This window comes from Biomphalaria glabrata, chromosome 18 (assembly GCF_947242115.1).
Source record: "Biomphalaria glabrata chromosome 18, xgBioGlab47.1, whole genome shotgun sequence".
NCBI lineage: Eukaryota > Metazoa > Mollusca > Gastropoda > Planorbidae > Biomphalaria > Biomphalaria glabrata.
Window position 1 is genome coordinate 15,920,492 of NC_074728.1, and position 22,902 is coordinate 15,943,393.

The 22,902-nt window shown below is 33.9% G+C and overlaps 2 protein-coding genes across 9 annotated transcripts in view; one reads left to right on the forward strand and one right to left on the reverse strand.

The window, feature by feature from the left end:
• The first annotated feature begins 2 nt into the window (after positions 1 to 2).
• On the forward strand, positions 3 to 17,714 carry LOC106063664 (uncharacterized). Of its 5 annotated transcripts, XM_056016635.1 has the most exons (9): positions 4,529 to 4,724; positions 4,982 to 5,083; positions 5,912 to 5,999; positions 6,178 to 6,526; positions 10,597 to 11,200; positions 12,440 to 12,618; positions 13,388 to 13,483; positions 13,908 to 14,044; positions 15,927 to 17,714. In XM_056016635.1, exons 3-9 carry the CDS (start codon positions 5,914 to 5,916, stop codon positions 16,147 to 16,149), a joined length of 1,674 nt encoding a protein of 557 aa, XP_055872610.1. In that variant the 5' UTR covers positions 4,529 to 4,724; positions 4,982 to 5,083; positions 5,912 to 5,913; the 3' UTR covers positions 16,150 to 17,714. The 5 variants fall into 5 exon arrangements, with proteins under 5 accessions (XP_055872609.1, XP_055872610.1, XP_055872613.1 ...); XM_056016634.1 differs by lacking the exons at positions 4,529 to 4,724; positions 4,982 to 5,083 and adding an exon at positions 3 to 122; XM_056016638.1 differs by lacking the exon at positions 4,982 to 5,083.
• The window catches only part of LOC106063659 (death domain-containing protein 1-like), a 54,952-nt gene continuing 49,609 nt past the window's right edge, over positions 17,560 to 22,902 (reverse strand). For all 4 annotated transcript variants that reach the window (XM_056016632.1, XM_056016629.1, XM_056016630.1 and 1 more), the window contains exons 19-22: positions 21,798 to 21,995; positions 21,524 to 21,685; positions 20,607 to 20,708; positions 17,560 to 20,270 (exon numbers count right to left, since the gene is read on the reverse strand). In XM_056016632.1, the coding sequence (XP_055872607.1) occupies positions 20,157 to 20,270; positions 20,607 to 20,708; positions 21,524 to 21,685; positions 21,798 to 21,995 (576 nt within the window). In that variant the 3' untranslated portion in view covers positions 17,560 to 20,156. The remainder of the gene's footprint in view (positions 20,271 to 20,606; positions 20,709 to 21,523; positions 21,686 to 21,797; positions 21,996 to 22,902) is intronic.

Consider the following 22,902-nt stretch of genomic DNA (forward strand, 5'->3'; position numbering starts at 1 on the left):
AGAAACAATGAATCATTGTGCTTTCAACTTCACCCGAGAACGGGAAGTGGGAGAAATAACGTGCAACAAACAAGTGTACCAGACGTTCAAGACGCCTAGTAAGAACTTGGGAACACTTTTTGGTGCGTAACTTTCTTTCGTTCCAATTTGTTATTTGTGTATATCATGGGCGTAGCCAGGATTTTTTTCGGGGGAGGGGCGGTTGGGGGAATTTTTGTCCCCCCCCCCTTTTTTTTTTGCCAAAATAAAATATGTGTGTTTGTGTGTACACACATAATTAATCTGTATTACATCTTGACCCTTCAATCTTTCCGAAGACGTTTATTATACCCTAGAATAGGTTCTTCCTGGAGTTAGTAAAAAAATTGTAGACTCTTCGCCCTTGAAAGCCAACAAAATGTATATTCTGAGCTATCTACAGTGCATTTTCCTGCTATTAAAAAGTTTTATTTTAAAAACTTAATGAGCTATTCTTACTTACTTAGATCCTTAGGCGCCATTTGGTGCATTGGGCGTCAAGCTGGGTCCACAAAAATCTATCACTAGCAATGTCTTCCCATCTGCTCTGAGAACCTCCATGAAAGTGTGGCCCCAAGTTGTACTAGGATGTCATAGCAACTCTTATTATGTGTAATTATGCGTATTTTTTAGCTTCAAACCCCGCTGGCAGGGGGTTTAAACTCAAAAACCTTTTGGCTACGCTCATAGATTTTAGAGTGTGTAATTTGCTTTTTTTTTTATATTAAAACGTTTTTTTTAGCTTCAAAATCCACTGGTGGCGAGTTTAAACTCAAAACCTCTTTGACTACATTCATAGAATCTATATATATAATTCTCTTCTTCCCTCAAAAGTTAAAACTAGAGGTAGAGAAAAAATCACTCTCTTATTTCTGCGGATAGTCCACGAGAAAACACAAGAGTAGTGTTCACACCACGGATGGCTGCCTGAGCGCTGGACTGTCGTTTAAATTTATCAAATCCTGCCCGCTCCCATCCCCCTTTGTTCTGTGGAGGTTTGGACTAGAAAGTAAACTATCTTTAACACTGACGGAACATTCGAAATATTGTAAAACATTTTACAAACAAACATTTTACAAACACAAAACAGCTGCGCCGGACTTAACCATTGTGACTTAGAAGTCATGGAAGGAGATTAAGTAGTCTACTATGTATATATATATATATATGTAAATAGCAGGGCCGGACTTAACCATTGTGGGGCCCTATGCCAAACGGATTTCGCGGGGCCAAGCTTGAGTGGGAAGCGGACAATAAGTGAAATTTATGAGTTTGTATTACAAAGTAAATTCGTCTATGCATTTTATCCATTCTTTACTACGTACGAACCTTGCGTGTAGCGAAGTCATACAGTATATCATAATAATTCTGTTTCCTACATAGATCACGCTCAATAGTAATAAAATACCAAATGTTTCAATCTATCTTTAAGAATTGTTGACCTCATGTAATTCTTCATTAGTTTGAGGCGCGAGAAGCTTCTTTCACCAGGTGACACAATGCCGCGCGTAAGATTGGCATTTTCCATTTTGAATGACATCCCAAAATGACAATTTTTGTGTATATATTCCCGTATATTTTAATTTTTATATTTCGGGAGATTTCCAGGAGCTCCTGGTAAATCGACAGGAGGGCGCGGGAAATCTGTTTTAAGTTATAAAATGGTTTAATTTAATAATTTATACACCTTGAATTAGCGAGGGTCCTATGAATCTATATATATAATTCTCTTCTTCGCTCAAGAGTTTGAACGAGAACAAGAAGCAAAGGAAAGATCACTATTTTATTTCTGCGGATAGAGTTATCCCACAAACTTTACGACCCATGCCGGTAGCGAAGTCTTACAGTGTATCATGAACATTTTATTTCGCACATAGATAACACTCAATAGCAACATTTAATGAATTTTTCAATCTATCTACGAGAATTGTTGAACTAAAGTAATTATTCATTGGTTTTAGGCGCGAGAAGCTTCTTTCACCAGATTACACAATTACGGCTAATGCATAATGCCCTTTTTATTTATCGCCCGTAGGATTGGCGTTTTCCATATTGGTTGACACCCCAAAATGACAATTTTTGTCTATATATTTCAGGAGATCTGTATGAGTTTTCAAAAGATTTTTAATAATTACTGGAGATTTCCATGACTTTTTCAAATATTTTGTAATTTCAGGAGATTTCCAGGAGCTTCTGGTAAATCAGGCGGCCGCGAGAAATCTGTTAGTTATAAAATGGTTTAATTTAATAATTTACACGTAGAATAAATGCGGGTCCTATGAAAGTGTGGGGCCCACTGCGGTCGGATAGGCTGCTGTGGCCTATGTCCTGCCCTGCAAAATAGCGGCGTATGCTACGCCGCCGGTCGACTAGATTCCTATAATTTGCTTTGTTTTTAATATTAAAGAGGTATTTTTTTTTACCTTGAAACCTCGCTGAAGGGTGGTTTAAACTCAAAACTGAGTCAAAACCCATTTAGCTATGCTCATTTTGACTTCGTAATTAGCTTTTTTTTAATTGGAAGAGGTATTTTTAAGCTTCAAACCCTACTGAAAAGGGGGGGGGGATTAAACTCAAAACCCCTTCAAAATTTTGAGTGTGTAATTTACTTTTTTTATATTGAAGAGGGGGCTTATCGTGAATTTTGGAGGGGGATTTAAAATCAAAATCTTCCTTAACTGTGCTCTTGGAATTTGGGGATTGTCGTTTGCATTTTATTTTTGGTTTTGTTTTATAGAAGAGGGGGATTTAACAGCTAAAACACCTGGTAGGGGGTTTTAAACTCAAAAATCCTTGGCTGGGCTGGGGCAAGTGATGGTTTAGTCTTAAAATCTCACCTAAAATAAAACAAAATCAAAGCAAAAATTCAGTCACTAAATTCCGATCAGGGGGGGGGGATTTCTTTTCGGGGGGGGGGTTGAATCCCAAACCCCTCCTGGCTATGCCCCTGGTTTAAATAGTGTTTAAAAACGAAAGGAATTATAATGTACTTTTCGATATGTCCTCTTTCAAAACTATATTGTCTGAAACTTTCAATAAAAAATCGTTTTTGATAAATGTATTGTTTTTGATCGTGAAAGGTTGTCCTAGGCCTAAGGAAAATAAGAATTGGTTCAAGTACAAGCATTTAGTAATATGTAAGTCCGCCAATCAATGAAAAGTTCCATCAGGCCCTTCTAAATATAATATAGATTAATTACATGACATTCAAAATAATTGATTCCATTTCACTCAAACTAAGCGAAGTTTTTAAATAAAAGTAATTTTTATCTTTTACGTTTTAAATAAGTGTGATTCTTTAATGATTTATACTATTTTATTTCAATGTTTACAGTAAATGTAACATGTTACATAGCCTTCAAGGATTTACAGTAGAAGTTCAATTCTACAGATAAACAAACTCCATGCTGCGAGCCAGAATTGAATTGATCATTTACACTAACACCCACACATTAATTAAACACTTGACTTTAGAAAGCTTGTTACAACCATTACAGACCTATTGATGTTATACTCTAGAGCTCTTTTTCAAGCTCAATAGAGAGAATAGAGAATTAGGATTTTCACTGTGACACAACTTGATTTGTTTTTCACGTTGTTTTACATTGATTTTAATATCTGCACAAACGTCTGCTTCCTAAACGTTTGTATAGGCTCTGTTAAGATGATTGATGAGTGTGGCTGGAACTGTGGCTTTCGGATTTTCGATGAACTTTCTAAGATTAAAATTTGACAGACGAACGGACTGAAATCGCAAAAATAATGTAAGATCTGCAGGGCCAATAAAAGAAGAAGCATTAATCAATTTAAAAAAATGCATAATGCCTTATCATAAAATAGTAGACAGTGTTATGAGTGCACAAATATCACATGGGATTAGTCTTCTAGGATAAATGTGAGAAAATAGTGCATTAGATTTTGGTGAAGAAACACAAGCTATACGACACGACACTGCGCTTAGCAATACAGTACCAGCAGCAATAAACTACGAACATCCGGATCTCTAAGACTGTAGTGTGTACCAGTACTGAATTCAAACGGTTACACAAGCCACCCAGACCATACGCCACCACACTCCCCTCATCAATAATCTTAACAGAGCCCATAAAAACATAGAAGCGTTAGCTTCTGTAAAGCGTTTGTTCTCTTACATGTTTCAAATGATACCTGTGTACATTCGTTATTGGGTCATGACTTTTGTACCAACTCACATTGAATTAAACAAAAATACAATAGATTTTTCTTTCTTAGACTAGAAGATATATATAGAGCAATAAAAGATCTGGAGCCAGTGAAAGTATACAGTCTACCGTTATTATCTTGGCTTGTAGCGTGTAGACCAGTACCTGATCTAACAATAAAAAGTGCCGCCTCTCTTGAAGACTAGAGAAGGGGTTTCTTTCCAATGTGTTTGTATGTGTCTGAGAAACGTGGGACTGTGCCATGGGCTTAGCCAAATAATGACATAGAACGTATTCAAACCAGGATCAGTATTGAATCAAATGTAAGCCATGGTTGAAGTGACGATACGGTAGAGTGACCTAGAAAGACTTTTATCAAAGCTTTAGCGACACACACGTATATTGGTGACAGTGGAAAAATAACACATTGCATACTAAATAGTGAATGCAGAGAAACTAGTCTAGAAGTATGTAGTGTGTGTCCTAGACTCAAGAGGTATGTAGTTTGTGTCCTAGACTCTAGAGGTATGTAGTTTGTGTCCTAGACTCTAGAAGTATGTAGTGTGTGTCCTAGACTCAAGAGGTATGTAGTTTGTGTTCTAGTTTTATTCAATTCACTGTATGTCTTCCTGTAGAACAGGCTATTGCTATTTCTCAGAAACTGTCTTAAGATTTCTTTTGTCGTTTATGCTACACAAGATTGTACACATCTTTTTGTATGCTGGTCTGCATGGATGAGAGAATTACTCCCCTTTTTTTTTCTATCAATCTTCGCCCTGAAGAGAATGTCTTAGACTTATGTATTGGTACTTGGTGTGTTGGAGAGAGTGAAATGTAAGTCTAGACCTGCACTGGGCCGCACTGTGTGACACCCAACGTTCAAGGTAGGACCACAGGGTTACACTCGTCATCACATCAAGGGATAAATAGAAAAACATTTACAAAAAAGACAATATTACCATTAGTAAACTGTCAAGCATTGAAATGATATTAATGATATTCACTGCTCTAGTATATTATGTCTATAATTATTATTCTGCTGATGTAATAGTAGTTGTTTTGTTCATTTCCGCCAATGCTATGCTCAGTGCGCTTTGGTCTAATCACTTTTGTGAACCAATTGGGAAAGGGGGGGGGGGAAGAGAAGCTTTCCGAAAAAAATGCCCCATTCCGAAATACAACTTTATCCTCCCGGAAAAAAAACCTTCTTGGCCGCTGAGGCTTACAACTATTTAGGAAAATAGGTCTATAGTTGAACATTTTTAGCGAATGACCTAATTCTCTACACAAGACTTATTTCCCCTTGGCTTAGTAAATTTTATTATAGATCTACATCAAAATTAATTATTTACGACTAATTCATTAATTAAAATTGGTAGATATTTTTTTTTATTCATCGCTTTGTTAAAATCGAACTTGAGCTTGTATGCATTATCTAATGAAGATCGGATGAGTATAAATGGTCAGAAGATTGGATGAGTATAAATGGTCAGAAGATTGGATGAGTATAAATGGTCAGAAGATTGGATGAGTTGAAGTGGTCAGAAAATCGTTTGCGAAATTCTAAACAACATAGAAAAAATATACAGAGTGACTTAATATACACGTTTCAACAAAAAGTGCAGTTTAATGTCATATCCTTAAACGATATATTCTATACATCTAGATTTTGAGATATTTTAGTGAACTGACATCATTCTTATTTCTTGCAGCCATGGTTTACTGTCGGAGGTTATCTCTATGGACTCTAGTTCGATGCCTGTGTCTGTCCATACTCGCTGTTGTCATTTATAAGGGCAGGTCAGTAGTTTTTGTTAATAATATACATTACTGGAAGTAAATATATAAAACACATATTTAATTAGTATATATTTTTCACAATGTAACAATCCATTTATCTATCCATCAGATATATATATATAAATAATGTGTGAGTTGAAGAGACTTATCTCTTATACCTTTCTTTACATATTGACAGTAAATCCCACTCAGCGAACAGAAAAACCAAAAATTTAGAATTAACAGTTAAAAAACCAGAGAACTATGTCTATATAAAGGAGTATCAACCCCAACGACTACACCCCAAAGACAATAATCAACAGGAGAATGTTCATGAAATTATAGGAATTACAGTTAAACCCATTGTTAAACCTGAGCACCATTATTCAAAGCCAAACCAAACAATTAAAAATGTTATACCAAAGAAAATACCATCAAGTAATCAAACATTACAAGTAAAGAAAATTTATAGCGTCCACTCGAAAAATATCACAAAGGGACTCAAACCAGAAGCACTGAAATCAAAAGTGATAGAAAAAACAACAAAGGTAATTTTCTAATAGGCCTTCCTTACTAACTGTCTATCTAACTACCTGTCTAGCTTCCCCTTTATCTACCCATCCATCTACCTATCTGTCTAGCTTCCCCTTTATCTACCCATCCATCTACCTATCTGTCTAGCTTCCCCTTTATCTACCCATCCATCTACCTATCTGTCTAGCTTCCCCTTTATCTACCCATCTATCTACCTATCTAACTACCTGTCTAGTTTTTAGTTCTTTAAGAAAAGTCAGTTATGAATGTTAAGAATCATGTATGTATTTTATTGAAGGCTGTTGTCTCAATATTTTTTTTTCATTTTGATTGTTTGTAAATTGTTTTTTTAAAAGGCAGCACGGAAAACTTCTCCCAGATGCCCCCTCCAGAACCACCACTTGTCCACTCTTGACCATAGCGCATTAAATCACTGAGCAAGATTACATGGCAGTGACGTGATATTTAATTTAAAAAAAAATAGGGCATTCATTTTATCGATGAGATGAGAAAAATTAAAAAAAAAACAATTTAAACAAGTTCATTAGCCTAGATAATTAGTCAACACTTACTTTATGGTAAACCCTCGAGGGAAGAGGCTAAATTTTTCTCCCTCAATATGCATGTTCCAGTAGACCATGTCGAGTCTCTCACATAAATAGTCAAGATAAAGATCTCGTAAAACAATATAATATCAAACATAACATTTCTATCAGATTAATATTATCATAGATACGCCAGAACATATACACTTCATTTCATAGTAACGTCATTTCAAGGGAGTGTCTTATAAAACTAAACGTTATTTCAAAGATATGTCTTATCACAAGAAATGTATTTCATAGCAATGTCTTTGTAATGACATTTCATGTTAGTTCCTAAGAATATCATGTCATAGAAAAGTCATAAGCTAGGGGCAGGTCAATACATAGGCATTTCATTGGGACGACCTTCCATCCAAGCCACGCTAGCCATACCTCTAAATGTAAATGTCTCTGGATGAGACGACTAGAACTCAGCAATCTTTGGACTTGTCATTACGCGAGTCAGACTTTGTATTGAACCTACTATCAAACGTCCACGGGAAAGTAAAAATTGTTTTAGTATTAAATAACCAGCTGTTACAATGTTCCGATTCAATATTTACTGACAAGGTCATCTACTGAATACTGAATAGATTTCAAAACAAAGACACGGGCGACTGAGTTTGAATGTTACTTACACTCCGTTACAGTCAGGCTTACTAATATAGCTGACCTACTTAGTTTTTATTATTTCAAAATGTATACATTGTTAACAAAATTTCTTCTGTCCAAACAATGATGGCCTATTTGTGTCTCACGACAATGTTTATATTAAAACATGAAATCGTATCCGATTCCTTTGGAGTCTCATAAGTATGGCACTGATCGTTGTTGGGTACGCTCGTTGGTTGAAGCTCCATAACAATCGTCTACTCTCACTAATGGCCGTTCCTGACTTGCTGAACGAAACTGCATTGTATCTAGCACAGGCATCTCCAAAGTGGACTACTTGTAAATATAATGAACCTGATCATGTAAAACTGGGGGGGGGGGGGGGTATTAATTAATTTTTTTATCAAATTTTCAACATTGACGTAAAAAGCTGAGATTGACTGGGTAGAGGAATAGATAGTTAGAGATTGTATGGCTGAGTAGAGGAATAGATAGTCAGAGATTGTATGGCTGGGTAGAGGAAGAGATAGTCAGAGATTGTATGGCTGGGTAGAGGAAGAGATAGTCTGAGATTGTATGGCTGGGTAGAGGAAGAGATAGTCAGAGATTGTATGGCTGGGTAGAGGAATAGATAGTTAGAAATTGTATGGCTGGGTAGAGGAAGACATAGTCAGAAATTGTATGGCTGGGTAGAGGAAGAGATAGTCAGAGATTGTATGGCTGGGTAGAGGAAGAGATAGTCAGAGATTGTATGGCTGGGAAGAGGAAGAGATAGTCAGAGATTGTATGGCTGGGTAGAGGAAGAGATAGTCAGAGATTGTATGGCTGGGTAGAGGAATAGATAGTCAGAGATTGTATGGCTGGGTAGAGGAAGAGATAGTCAGAAATTGTATGGCTGGGTAGAGGAAGAGATAGTCAGAAATTGTATGGCTGAGTAGAGGAAGAGATAGTCAGAAATTGTATGGCTGGGTAGAGGAAGACATAGTCAGAAATTGTATGGCTGGGTAGAGGAAGAGATAGTCAGAGATTGTATGGCTGGGTAGAGGAAGAGATAGTCAGAGATTGTATGGCTGGGTAGAGGAAGAGATAGTCAGAGATTGTATGGCTGGGTAGAGGAAGAGATAGTCAGAGATTGTATGGCTGGGTAGAGGAAGAGATAGTCAGAGATTGTATGGCTGGGTAGAGGAAGACATAGTCAGAGATTGTATGGCTGGGTAGAGGAAGAGATAGTCCTTGAAAGATGAATGACAATAACATGGCTCTGGAAAGATGAAGGCAGGTTGGTTTAGGTCCATAGACCATCGAGTCGACAATTAATACCCTCAAGAATCTATACTTCTATTGGTATATTGACCTGCTCTTATAATGGGCAGTCCTCCCTTGTTCTCTGTACAGTGCTCAGCGGTTGGAGTAGGTTTATAATAAATAAAGAAAACTAGGAAATAGTTATAGATATAAAATGGAAAAGATATTTTGAAGAAAATCTCACTATAAAAACACGTCTTTTCACTCTGGCTATCTGTCTTACTCAAAACAGTTGACGACTATGCCACTTATCTTGCATCATTCACATTACATGGACACCAACTAAATTGCTAACTTCTTCCCACCATCACCATAGAAACACCCACACACTCTCCATAGCAATGCCACAATATTAGTTTTCAAGTCTAATGATCAGGACCTCGGAAAGACTAAGAAATGTAGTGCACAAATCCTCTGCTACAATAATATTATGAAATATAGCTGTCATGGCGTCTGTTGATTCAATTCTGACCACTAGATCCATAAACCTATTTCTTTTTTATAATAATAAGGTTTGATGTTTCTTCAGGTGCAAATTTGTTCACTTGCGATTTCTATTGTACCATAATAAAAATGAAGAAAATCCAGCAACAAGTAATTTGAAATTGCTACGCCCAATTTATTTAACCTATCTCCCTTTAAGCCTATGATCAGATAACGCTTAAGTTCAAACCATAGCCTATATATATATATATATATATATATATATATATATATATATATATATATATATATATATATATATATATATATACATATATATATATATATATATATATATATATATATATAATCAATGGTTCAAACTTAGACACGCTAGAGAAAACTTCATTACACAATGTTCAGCTTCACTTTGCCTGTGTGTTTTGGGTGGGGTCGTGTGTAAAGTTTAAATACATCAAGGTTCTGGGTCTAGTTCTCAGTGTACTTATATCAATAATACTGGATCGCCAACACAGCGAGCAACTTGACCATTAGAACACTTAATGATGCGGGTTAATGGTGATTGAAATTATGATCCCTTAATCCAAGTTTCGCCGGGCTTAGTATCTAAGCCACACGAGCAGGCCAGGTGCTGGACTTAAGTTGTCAGACGCATGCCTTTAAGAGTTTTTTATAGTCAATATAGTATCTAAGCCACACGAGCAGGCCAGGTACTGGACTTAAGTTGTCAGACGCATGCCTTTATGAGTGTTTTATAGACAGTGGGAGCTTATCACCATTGATGTCCCAGGCCATGACAACCTTGAAATGTAATAAAGAAAATACTCTGTGTAGATAGATATTTGCAGAAGTGTTTTTTTTTTATCGCTAGACACACAGACAGACGCCCCGATATATCTATCTATCTATCTATCTATCTATCTATCTATCTATCTATCTCTCTCTCTCTCTCTCTCTCTCTATATATATATATATATATATATATATATATATATGTGTGTGTGTGTGCGTGTGTGTGTGTCTGCTTGTCTGTCATTTAATCACTCACTCTATTATATTAGAGAAACTAATTGAGGGGAATTATTGGAATTAAAAGTCTAGAGCAAAATGTTGATTGATTTCTTTTTCAACTATTACAGAAACCTGTCAAAGTTCGAAAAGTTGTGTCCCCTGGAGAGAATGTCCAAGTGGATAATCTTGACATCTTTATTAACACCGCTGTTTACTATGAGCGTTACCCTAGTAACAACTCGTATAATGTCATTTTTAATGGCTGGGCTGGCAGCAGCTCGACCACTAACTTGAAATGTTGTTTTACTAGTCAAGAAGAAGGCGGTCAGTTTCACGAAACACAGGCTCAGGTCCGTCATATTTACAAGCAGTACATTGTGGACATGCAGAGTGCTGAGTTCTACTGTACTTTACCAGATAAAGTACACACTGTCAACTTGACCCTTGTCACCTTTGTCCAGCAGTCCTGCAAAAAGTCTGATGTCAACAGGCTGATGAAAATTGAGAAGCCTCGACTTTATCCTGGTGTTATTGGAGTTTGCTTGAAAGTAGCTTACGGCTCTTTAAATGCCGAAAAGATAGTGGAGTGGTTTGAATATATGCGTTACATGGGGATACCCAAAGTTTTTAGCTACTATAGCCAGGTAGAGGCTCCAGGTATGAAGGTGTTCAACTATTACAAAACTCTTGGATTTCTAGACATGCTACCAATATATCCTGCTCAATCCAAAAGTAGGTAGGATTCACTTTTAGTTTTCAAAATAGCTTTAAAACTAAAAGATTTATCTCAATGGCGACGAAATATTAGCGCTAATAGTAGGCCTACCAATCTAAAGTGTGTCTGTGAACACTTATTGATTGATTTTAAGTTTTTTTGGGTTTGGTCTTTTTTTAAGACTTTATCAACCAACTTGACACAGCGACTATTTGATTTTTAAATGTTTAAATAAACTGCATTTGAAATATATTGTATGCATTTGCCAATAAGTGTATTTTTAAGTAATTTTCAGATAAGCTTATTTATAAAGCATTTTCATAAGCCAGTTTATGTTCTTAGTAGTTTTTATGATTTGATCATATCCAACAAATTGGCTCCCTCAATGCACTCCAAGAAATAGAATGCGCACTCTATTGTCTTATTATTAAAATAGCGGAGTCTCTATTGAGAGATATTTCTATGATTTATGTTACCTCTTGTCTCTATTGAGATATATTTCTATGATTTATGTTACCTCTTGACTCTATTGAGAGATATTTCTATGAGTTATGTTACCTCTTGTCTCTATTGAGAGATATTTCTATGATTTATGTTACCTCTTGTCTCTATTGAGAGATATTTCTATGATTTATGTTACCTCTTGACTCTATTGAGAGATATTTCTATGATTTATGTTACCTCTTGTCTCTATTGAGAGATATTTCTATGATTTATGTTACCTCTTGAATCTTACATCTCCATACATGTCAAGGTCGTCTTGAAATTCCAGCGCCCTATGACATGAACAAGACCAGCTATTCTCGTGTATGCCTTCTCTAGTTTTAAGATCTAATTATGACGAACGGACGCACGGACAGACAACAAAAACTAATAACGGGTTTTTGGGGTGACGCCAAAACTAATTGAACTGTGTTTCCATTGCATTTCGAATGGAACACTAGATCTACGTTTTACATTTTCAATTAATTATATTTTATGTGGCCTCTTTACCGCCACTTGTCAAAAAAATTCTTGTAAAATGTTTTACATGTTTCAAATGTTCCTTCAGAGTTGAGGACATTCTTCCCGATCCAAACCTCCTTCAGGGAGACCGGGGGCAGTCAGCGGGTAGGGTATGAACCCTGTACCATAGAGACGACCGAGAGACAGTTCAGCACGCATACCACACGACCAGGCGGCCAGAATATGTGCATGATACACATGTCTGTCTGTTTTATGTATTTATGTATGTCTATATATGTCTTTATTCGCAGACGGGACAGAGAGGAACTTTATTAAACCTAAAAATTTCAAACAGTACTGGGTAGACAATGTTGTGGCTCTTAATGGATGTAAACATCGAATGTCTGGCTTTGATTACGTTTTGACTTTAAGCATAGACCAGTTTATATTTCCAAAAGGAAAGGTTCAATCTTTCCCAGATATTGTACAGGTGAGTGTATTGAAACTGATTCACTGACTGATTTACTAACAGTATGTATTTACGTGAGTGAGTTGATTAATAGATATATATGTATGTATTTCTTTGTTTGTTTGAATTTCTTTGTGTACATGTATGTATTTCTTTTTGTGCATGTATGTATTTCTTTTTGTGCACGTATGTATTTCTTTTTGTGCACGTATGTATTTCTTTTTATGCACGTATGTATTTCTTTTTGTACATGTATGTATTTCTTTTTGTGCACGTATATGTGTTTCTCTGTGTGTATGTATTTCTCTGTGTGTATGTATTTCTCTGTGTGTAAGTATGTATTTCTCTGTGTGTATGTATTTCTCTGTGTGTAAGTATGTATTTCTCTGTGTGTATGTATTTCTCTGTGTGTAAGTATGTATTTCTCTGTGTGTAAGTATGTATTTCTCTGTGTGTATGTATTTCTCTGTGTGTATATATTTCTCTGTGTGTAAGTATGTATTTCTCTGTGTGTAAGTATGTTTTGTGTGTATATATTTCTCTGTGTGTAAGTATGTATTTCTCTGTGTGTAAGTATGTATTTCTCTGTGTGTAAGTATGTATTTCTCTGTGTGTAAGTATGTATTTCTCTGTGTGTAAGTATGTATTTCTCAGTGTGTATTATTTCTGTGTGTGTGTATGTATTTCTTTGCATGTATGGATGTATGTTTATGTGTATGGATCGTCCCTTTCTTTCCAGTCATCTGCCACACATACATCTCTCCTCTATTTTGTACTTGTCTTCACTTAGGAGTTAATGAAGAGAGAACCAAAAGCTGGCGCCTTTATGTTTGATCAACACATCGCAGTCATGAACTGGAATACCAGTCGTAAGTCCCCGCTTCATGTAAGTTTACCTGCTGAGTGTTGCATTAATTGTATGCAGGTATCGAGGGTTGTAGGGGAAAGTGTATGTGTTTTATTGAAAATTATCTCTGTTTTGCGTTGAGACGTATAACTGTCTTAGAAATTTGACAGTTCGTTTATATTGGGAAGAGAATTACAAGCTTATTAATAACATTAGGTTACATGGGCATAACCAGTACTTTTTTTCGGGGAGGGATTTGGGGGGATTCCTCCCCAACCATATATATATATATATATATATATATATATATATATATATATATATATATATTTTATGTTATGTTTCTGTAGTGTGTGCTGGTCTTTTAATCTAAATAGTCCAATAATAATTAGTTTTGAATTTCACATACAAAGAAGACAACATTCGTATTTGTTTATTCTACTATTTGTTTTCTATTTGTCAGGTTTCCAAGTATTTAATTCGAACTAAATCTTTAAATTATGGAAACAATCTAACTGCAACCCCTGGTTGGGTTTACATACCAAGACGAACATTTTATATTGGAAGAGATACAGTTTATCCAATGGCTACTTTTAAAACGTAAGTTTTTTTTTAATGCATTGAAAGTCTGGTAATAATTCAGCTGGGTGTTCTGACAATGTTTTAAATGAAAGTAAAATTTAAAAAGCAAAGCAATTTGGATTGTTTAGTGTCCTACGTCTCTGACATAGTGACCTTAACATTGCCCTGGATATCTCGTTATGGAGTGGTAATAAAGTGTTCTGAGCTTTGGACAAAACTAAGTTCCTGGTTAAAAAATAAATGACCCGTAACACTACAACTTTCCTACGAGGAACACTCAACTAAAAAAAAAAACAAGAAGAAATGTAAGAAAACTTTCCATTGAATAGTCTGAGAGCAGCAACAAATAATAGACATTTGAATTTAAACAATCAGTAATTATAATTAATTGGTGATATAATTGAAAATAAAAGGTTATTACCCCCTACTTAAAACAATACTGTATGAATAGAGCTTCAGTTGCACATAAAGTTCCTGCTGGATGACAGAGATGTAGTCCTGCAGTCAGTGTCTGCTGGATGTTATAGAGATGTAGTCCTACAGTTAGTGTCTGATGGATGTTAGAGATGTAGTCCTGCTGTTAGTGTCTGCTAGATGTTATAGAGATGTAGTCCTACAGTTAGTGTCTGATGGATGTTAGAGATGTAGTCCTGCTGTTAGTGTCTGCTAGATGTTATAGAGATGTAGTCCTGCAGTTAGTGTCTGCTGGATGTTAGAGATGTTGTCCTGCAGTTAGTGTCTGTTGGATGTTAGAGATGTAGTCCTGCAGTTAGTGTCTGATGGATGTTAGAGATGTAGTCCTGCAGTTAGTGTCTGCTGGATGCTAGAGATGTTGTCCTGCAGTTAGTGTCTGTTGGATGCTAGAGATGTAGTCCTGCTGTTAGTGTCTGAGGGATGTTAGAGATGTTGTCCTGCAGTTAGTGTCTGTTGGATGCTAGAGATGTAGTCCTGCAGTTAGTGTCTGTTGGATGTTAAAGATGTAGTCCTGCAGTTAGTGTCTGTTGGATTTTAGAGATGTAGTCCTGCAGTTAGTGTCTGTTGGATTTTAGAGATGTAGTCCTGCAGTCAGTGTCTGTTGGATGTTAAAGATGTAGTCCTGCAGTTAGTTTCTGTTGGATTTTAGAGATGTAGTCCTGCAGTCAGTGTCTGCTGTATGTTAGAGATGTAGTCCTGCTGTTAGTGTCTGCGGGATGTTAGAGATGTTGTCCTGCAGTTAGTGTCTGTTGGATGCTAGAGATGTAGTCCTGCTGTTAGTGTCTGCGGGATGTTAGAGATGTTGTCCTGCAGCTAGTGTCTGTTGGATGCTAGAGATGTAGTCCTGCTGTTAGTGTCTGCGGGATGTTAGAGATGCAGTCCTGCAGTTAGTCAAATACTTGTACTTTCAAACAAAAGTCTGCTATTGAGATGTAAAGAGTTTCGAAGAGAATAAAAGTATTGATATGCTGAAGTAAATATCTGCTTTAATTAATTTAATTAATTTAAATCTCTGGAGACAGAAATAAAATTTTGAAATGTCCCCATTGTTAAATGATATACTTCAACAATTTCTTTTTTATTTAATTTAATTTAATTTTTAATTATGTATTTTTGACAACATTAGGTCTATAATAGGTTTTCTTAAAAATAAAACCCATATTCTTTTAATTGTTCAAAGTTCACAATTTCATGCAAATATTTTCTAAGTTTTTAGAGCTCTCTCCCTTCTGCCAATTGATTCATTGTAAAACAAATATGAAAAGATTTGCCAGACAGCTTTCCATGTCTCATTCCAGAATTGATTCTGAATAAATGTTAACAACAAAGTTAAAACCTTTTAAACTAAAACAAGATATTTTTGTGTCAAAATGCTCCATTCATCAATGTGAAAGTCTTGAATCTACATATCTTCCTCTGCTTTCAGAGCCAAAGTTCCCAACGAACTATATACAATGTTACAGTATCGTGTGTGTGACAAGTACTGGCCTCGATGTCAAAACGAGTCTAAGATTGCTGAGCACGGAATGCTCAAATACGAGATTAAACTCGTGGACAGAATTTTAAAATTGCCACTGCAACAAATTTTATCAAGTAACTTGAACTATGTCAATTATATGATCTCCTGGAGACGAAAACATCACATCTAGATGGGTTCACATTATCTTGTTGCTGTTTACAATGCTTAGTATTATATCATTTTAACACATTGAAAGAAAAAGTTAGAATTAAAATATAAACATATGATGTGTCACTGTTACGTGTGATGTGTGTTTGGAAATGGATGACTAACTAGAAACATTGGGAGCAAGAAAACTAGGCAAGACTTGATTATATATTCAATACAATAATCTCAAATAGTGTGAAATCTAAAACATTCAAAGTACCAAATTTTAGTGTCAATTAAATTGTTTCTGTATATCTTAACAATCGTAGTTATGTGATGTTATCATATTATGAATCATCTGCTTTTTAATTATTGATATAATTTAATATAAGTTTGAAATAATGTATCAACGATGTCTTTGGTATGTTATGTTGAAACTGTAATTGAAATGTTCCCAGCTTTGAATGTTAATTTTGTTTTCTTCTTGAATATCATCAGCATAGTGATCATCTTCATCATCATAATAATAATATTAGGCATTTTAAGATCATGTATAAACCATTTTTTTTACAAGCATTTGTTTGAATTATAAAATTGTTTGTTCTTTGCTGAAAGATTATTTGAAGGACAATCCAATGATTGAATCAAAGGAAATCTGTTCTATAAATCTTATACTTGTGTCACTAAAGTTTTAAATATTAATTTACTGATTCAGATTTTTGAATTTTGATTTTTATTTGTCAAAATTTGTTTTGACAGTTCTCACACAATGTCCATACAAATTTAGTTGTTAACTTTCTTGTGTAGATTGTGTTTTACTTCATATAGGAGAAATGAATATTATCATCTGTAGCAGAACTATACAAAGTATCCCTTGCCAAACAAAGGTGGCTCAATATATTTAAACAGATCTTTACCTGTTTCTGTGCCACATACAGCATCAAATTCATCTAGCTCTTCACATATTTCAAAACTATTCTTTAAGTCTCATACAAAAAAAGGGCAGCAATGCAGTGTCATCCTCACAATTCTAACTTTGGTTTCTTCTTTCAATTTTGATTTGTATCTCTCTAAGTCTTCAACATTTAAGTAGTTTGTCAATATTCAGAAGACACAAACATTTGACAGTAGTGTGTTTGTTTTCAGTAAGAATAGAACAAGTACAAGTTTAAAACGTTTTAGTAGGACTGTCTTAGTGATAAGTATTTTAACAGATAAACTTATTACATGTGAGTAGGTCTAATTCTCTTTTTGTTTTTATATTGAGAAATAAATTTTAATAATTTTTTTCTCATCTTATGACCCTCTACCACTTGTTGCTGACCCTTGCACTTAGCAATCACATAAACTTTAGACATCTGTTTACATCAAACATTCACTTATAGGAATATGATAGTAGGTGAATTGTGTACATTGTCAGTATATACAGTTTACAAATCAACATCAACAAGTCTTTCATTTGACAATAATTTAATAGTACCATAGATGTTACATTTAATCTTTATTAATATGTCACTGGTTATATTTCATGTGTACTACACAAAGTATTGTATATATTTGTTTCTATTGGATTGGTTAAATAAAGTGGGATTGGATATTCAGAAAATGCTATTGAATTTCTCTGGCATATTTTAAAAGACTTCTTTCCATTTTATATTTTATTAGTTAATTTCTTTTCAAACTAAACCTTTCAATAATTCGATACAAACATGTCACTTTAAACATTCTTATTAACCTCACTAGACTTTTAAAGTTACTTTATCCCAATAACAATAGCTTCTATTATAATTATAGTATCTGCAACTTTAACCAAAATTACCAAAGTATTCAATAAAATACAACTTTTAAAACTATTCAATACAAGCAGTAGAAAAATTATTACTTTTTTTTTTTATAAACAAGGGAAAGAGCCACTAATTACTACAAATTATCTGAAAATATTAGCACTTAGCTCCCTTTCTGCTATATAAAACAAAATTAATTTGTACTTATTGATTTATTAATTGGTTAATTTTTTTATTAGTTTGTGCATTTTCATTGACTATGAATGATATATATTCATATTCATATATACTGCCACATCTCTCATTAAGTAGCATTACTATTAAGTATCATAATTAATCATTCATAATTAATAAACTAATTGGTTAATTTTCTTATTAATTCATGTGCAAAGTTTCAACTTGACCCGAGAATGGCAACATGGAAAAAAAAAACAACTTTTTACAAGACAAAGTGAGTTGATTTATGTTTTGTAAAAAAGCTATTTGTTTATAAACAAGTTACTGGATTAAAGCAATGAATTTAAATTAAAATAATTGTTTCACTAATTGTATTTTTAGACCACATAAATGACTAACAGTTCTAATGACTACCCCAGTGTGAAGTTGTCCTTTCACTGATTAGTGAACAACAGATGGACGTTTAACCAGCTAAATTGGAAACAAACTAACTTCCTAGTCTAAATTTGATTGTATATTTAGGGTGGGTGGTTCAAGTTGAGTGTTTAGGGTAGTTAGATGGTTCAAGTTAAATGGTAAACTGCATCAGCAATTCTAAACAAGCCTATTTCCAAGAGCCATAGAAACAAAGTGAAATTATTATAAAATGAAAATACAATTTAGAGAAACATTGTCAATATATTTATAAATATGTGGTATTATTGAATGTATAATAATGTATACTGAGAATATTTTAGTTCAAATGAAACAGCCAAGAGAGATAGCATGTAAAAAAAAGTAAATTTCCCCTTTCAGACCTTGTGGTCTATAGGGCAGATGATGTAAAGGTCATCTGATTCTGTGGGCTACGATAAATGAGGGTGTCATGTGGCCAGCACAACGACCAACAGCCTTTATTTTTCACCAACTAATGTCAGGTACCCATTAGAGTTGTTGGACTCAGATGTGCCCGAAGATCCCCAAATTAAAAATCCCAGTCTTCACCAGGATTCGAACCGTGGTTCAGAAGTCAAGCGCTTTACCGCTCAGCCACCGTGACTCCGAGATAGCATGTGTTTAGTTATAAATTTTTTTTGTTTTTCACAATCCCTTTATAAGAGATTTTAAAATTTGGTGGGAAAAATTTCAATAGCTAAATTTTGGTGTATTCGGTGTACAGAATAAAGGAAGTTGTTTGCTTCTTGTCTATGTTTTGGATGTTCCTTCCTAATCTACTTCCAAATTCAAACCTCCCACAGGATAACTGGTGATAGGAGAAGGCAGGGTATGAACCTGGGATAGGATAATTGAGACCACAAAGTGACAGTCCAGTGCACTAACTGCAAGACATGTGGATACACTTTTTTTTAAAATAATGACATTTTTTTGCACTTTTAAGCACTGCAGAATTGAATTTTCCATTTTTATATTTTTATTTATTCTGTTGTGGACATCATAGTAAAACATTAGGAATTGACAAAAAATACTTTTTTCTATTTCAATAAAAGAATATTTCAATTAAGTTTGTACAATTTCTATAATTGTAGCAATCTCGAAATTACAACATTTTAGTATAAAATATGAATTTTTTGAAACATTTAAAAGGCAAAAACTCATAGCATGTAACATAACTCTAAAAATGTTTGAACATGTTCATAATAATTAAATGCCTGTACATTTTTACCTAGACATTGTTTACCAAGTTAATATGAAGATGAAAAATAGTTTACCTTTCAATTTTATATCATATATCTTGATAAACATTTGACATAGAGTTAGCAAACCATAAATAAAGAAAATTTTTATTTCATTTCATATTTATTTCATTTTGAATAACACTAAAATTGAACTTAAAAATTGAAAAGTTCAAATACACAAATTTTTTTTTTTAAGTAATTAGGAAATAAAAATGAATTGATATGATAGACAGGTGTTTTAAGTATTGTCTTAATGTATATCAACAGATGTCAACTGACTTTTTTAAAATCATATATTGAAAACTAAATTATAATAATTAATCACAAGCATTAAAATACATATTCATTTCAATGATTCTAATAGAGACATAAAATACATTTTAAAAGCAGGAAATTTTGAGAGTAAAAATGTATTAGCTAACAAGTGTCATCCGCCTCGTATCTAATGAGCCTTTTCCTCTTCGTCGAACAGTTTCAGCCAGATCATTGCGATCACTATTGTCCAAGGCTGCTGAGAGTGCAGAGACCTGTGTTGTAACAAAAAAAAATGTCAGTAATGTCCCATAATTTATTTCAGAACTAGCAAGCTCTAAATCCTATATACCTATATCCTATATTCAAAGAAGTGATAAAGAGCTTGAACTGATCAATAAGCTTTAAATCCTCTATTGAATGAAGTGAAAAGAGCATCAATTAATCCAAAAAAAAAAAAGGTTTCTCACATGAAAGCTCTAATAACTTTTAAAATTTTATTTAATTATTACCCCTTTTAATTTAATTATATTATAAACTGATTAAAAGGTCTCATTCTAATAACTTTTCATTCTACTTGCTTAAATGTTGTTTGACTAATGACTACTTACTTTATCTAAAGCCTTAGCAGCTCCTTTAATCCAGGTCAACAGCATGTCATACTTTGCATCTCTCTCAGATCTTTCACCCACTGTCACATTTCTTATAATAGCCTGAAGTAAAAAGTGGAAAATATAAGCTGTAACAGCTAATAAGATATATGAAGATACATTGTGAATATATAATTAAATGGTCCAATGGAGCAAATAAATAAAAGATAGAATGACTTAAAGCAAGAGCATTGAATGCTACTGACCATTTATTACTTGACTAAAGACAAAGATAAAAGCACTTGTTAACAACCATCCACAATAAGATACTTTTGATTGAAATGACTTATCTTCTTATAAAATACAGACATTACTTCATGCATCTAGTCATGCATGTTAACCAATTACATAAATTCTGCCAAGTCATTGGTTTTCCTGGCTGGCATAGGCAACCCATTTCATGCTCTAATAGCACTATGGAAGAGGGAGCATTTGAACTAATTTGCCCTAGCATATGGAACAAGGAATGTGCCTTTATCTTTGTGTCTTGCCAAGTATTTTATTATGTTTTGTTTTTGTATTTCAAGATTATGGTTCACTATTTTATGTATAATTGCTACTTTACTTTTAAGTCTTCAATCCTGAAGTCTTTCTAATTTTAGTGATTTTACTACTGTAGTCAAATGTGAATATTCATTTGTTGTGAATCTAACTGCTCTGATTTATGTCTGTTTCAGTTTCTTAATGTTTTCTTGAGTTGAATTAATAATTGTTGTTGATACATGAAATCCTACTCAAGTGTTAGTTAGAGAATGAGTTGATACATAACCTTCTGTTTATCAGTTTGTTAGAGAAAAATTAAAAATTATTTTTTTTAATATGATGTAGAATTTATTGAATACAACTATTATAATTTTAACTAGACTGGTACTGGGTACCTGAACTCTAGCTTTGTGAACTCCTAGATAATGAGCTACTTTCTTCCATTCATCTCCCATTTGGTCAGCAAGTGTCATTAACAAATCTTTATCAACTGGTCCAGTAGTATCTGTTATTTGTACAGGAGCTTTCAGCGGCTCAGCATTGGGAGTTAGGTGATACTGGAATACATTAACACAGGAAGTTAGACATTTTAATACATTATCATTATTTGTATATTAATGATGATAATAGTAAGCCATAACTTTGATAAGAAAAATGCTTTCACATTACTTTTGGGATGTTAAGCTGTAAAGAACAGATGCGTTCAGACTTCCATTCTCTCTGGTCATCATGACCTTGCCCTGTGGTCATTGGCTTTTTACTTTTCTGTGTAGGCTGTAAATACTTCCTGGACAAACAAATAAGTCCACTGAAATACTCATGTTCTTTTTGTCTAAATTTGTTTTCTTCCTTCACAGTGAAATATGTCTAGAAATTGAAAGCAATGATTTATGTAGACCAATGTTAGGTAAAAATAATTTTATTACAAAATGAGAGAATTAAATAAAAAGTACTTTTGGTAAACTTATTACACTCCAATGTTATAGGAATCTTTTCATATATATGAAACTTACCAGAAGAGGACTATAGTTTTTAAAGGGTTAGTAAAAGACCCCAGTGTTGGACATAAATTATTTAGAACATCTAAGTAGGCTATGGTAAGCACAGATTGGCTGTACTACACTGGTCATTCCTAGTCCAAATATTGTGCAACATTTTCTTTCCCAATTTCAATATTTTTAGACTTAATCTTTTTCATTTGCAAAAAGATTGTAGTCACATAAATTATTATTGTAAATAATATGTATTGAGTATATAGAAAAAGTCTCTTTCTAAAATTCCTCCTATTAGCATGAAAACTTTTCATGGGTGTGCACTGAATGGGTATTTCTAAAATATCTCTAACAATTTTCTTAGAAATTTGACAATTTATATCTTTGGGAAATAACTATTCCATCTGTTCACACAAATGAGTGTCAACACATGAGTTGAGCCCGAAAATTTTTCAAACTATAATTATCTTAAAATTTGGTTTATAGCTTTTTATTTTGACACCCTTTGACACCACATACAAGTCAAAAGTTTTTTAGTATTCAGTAAAGAGTCAAATAAATAAATAGATGAACATGAATATCCTATATTGGTCTAGTCATCTGAACGCGCCAACATAAAAAATGAGAATGAGGAAGAAGAAGATTTCATGCACTGTCTGATGTAGAAATATTTGGCTAAGCTGTTCATAGAAGAAGCTCACTCACTAGTGAAGCATTAGAAAAAAATCAATAGAATAAGAAATCCTAGAGCAACATCAGCTTCAGAAAGAAGGAAATAGTCT

Bases quoted from the DNA above. Each gene is read 5' to 3' on its own strand.
- LOC106063664 (XM_056016634.1), top strand. From the start codon at position 8: ATGAATCATTGTGCTTTCAACTTCACCCGAGAACGGGAAGTGGGAGAA. The intron at 6,527-10,596 runs GTAATTTTCTAA...CAACTATTACAG, and splicing joins TGATAGAAAAAACAACAAAG to AAACCTGTCAAAGTTCGAAA. The intron at 11,201-12,439 runs GTAGGTAGGATT...CTTTATTCGCAG, and splicing joins ATATCCTGCTCAATCCAAAA to ACGGGACAGAGAGGAACTTT.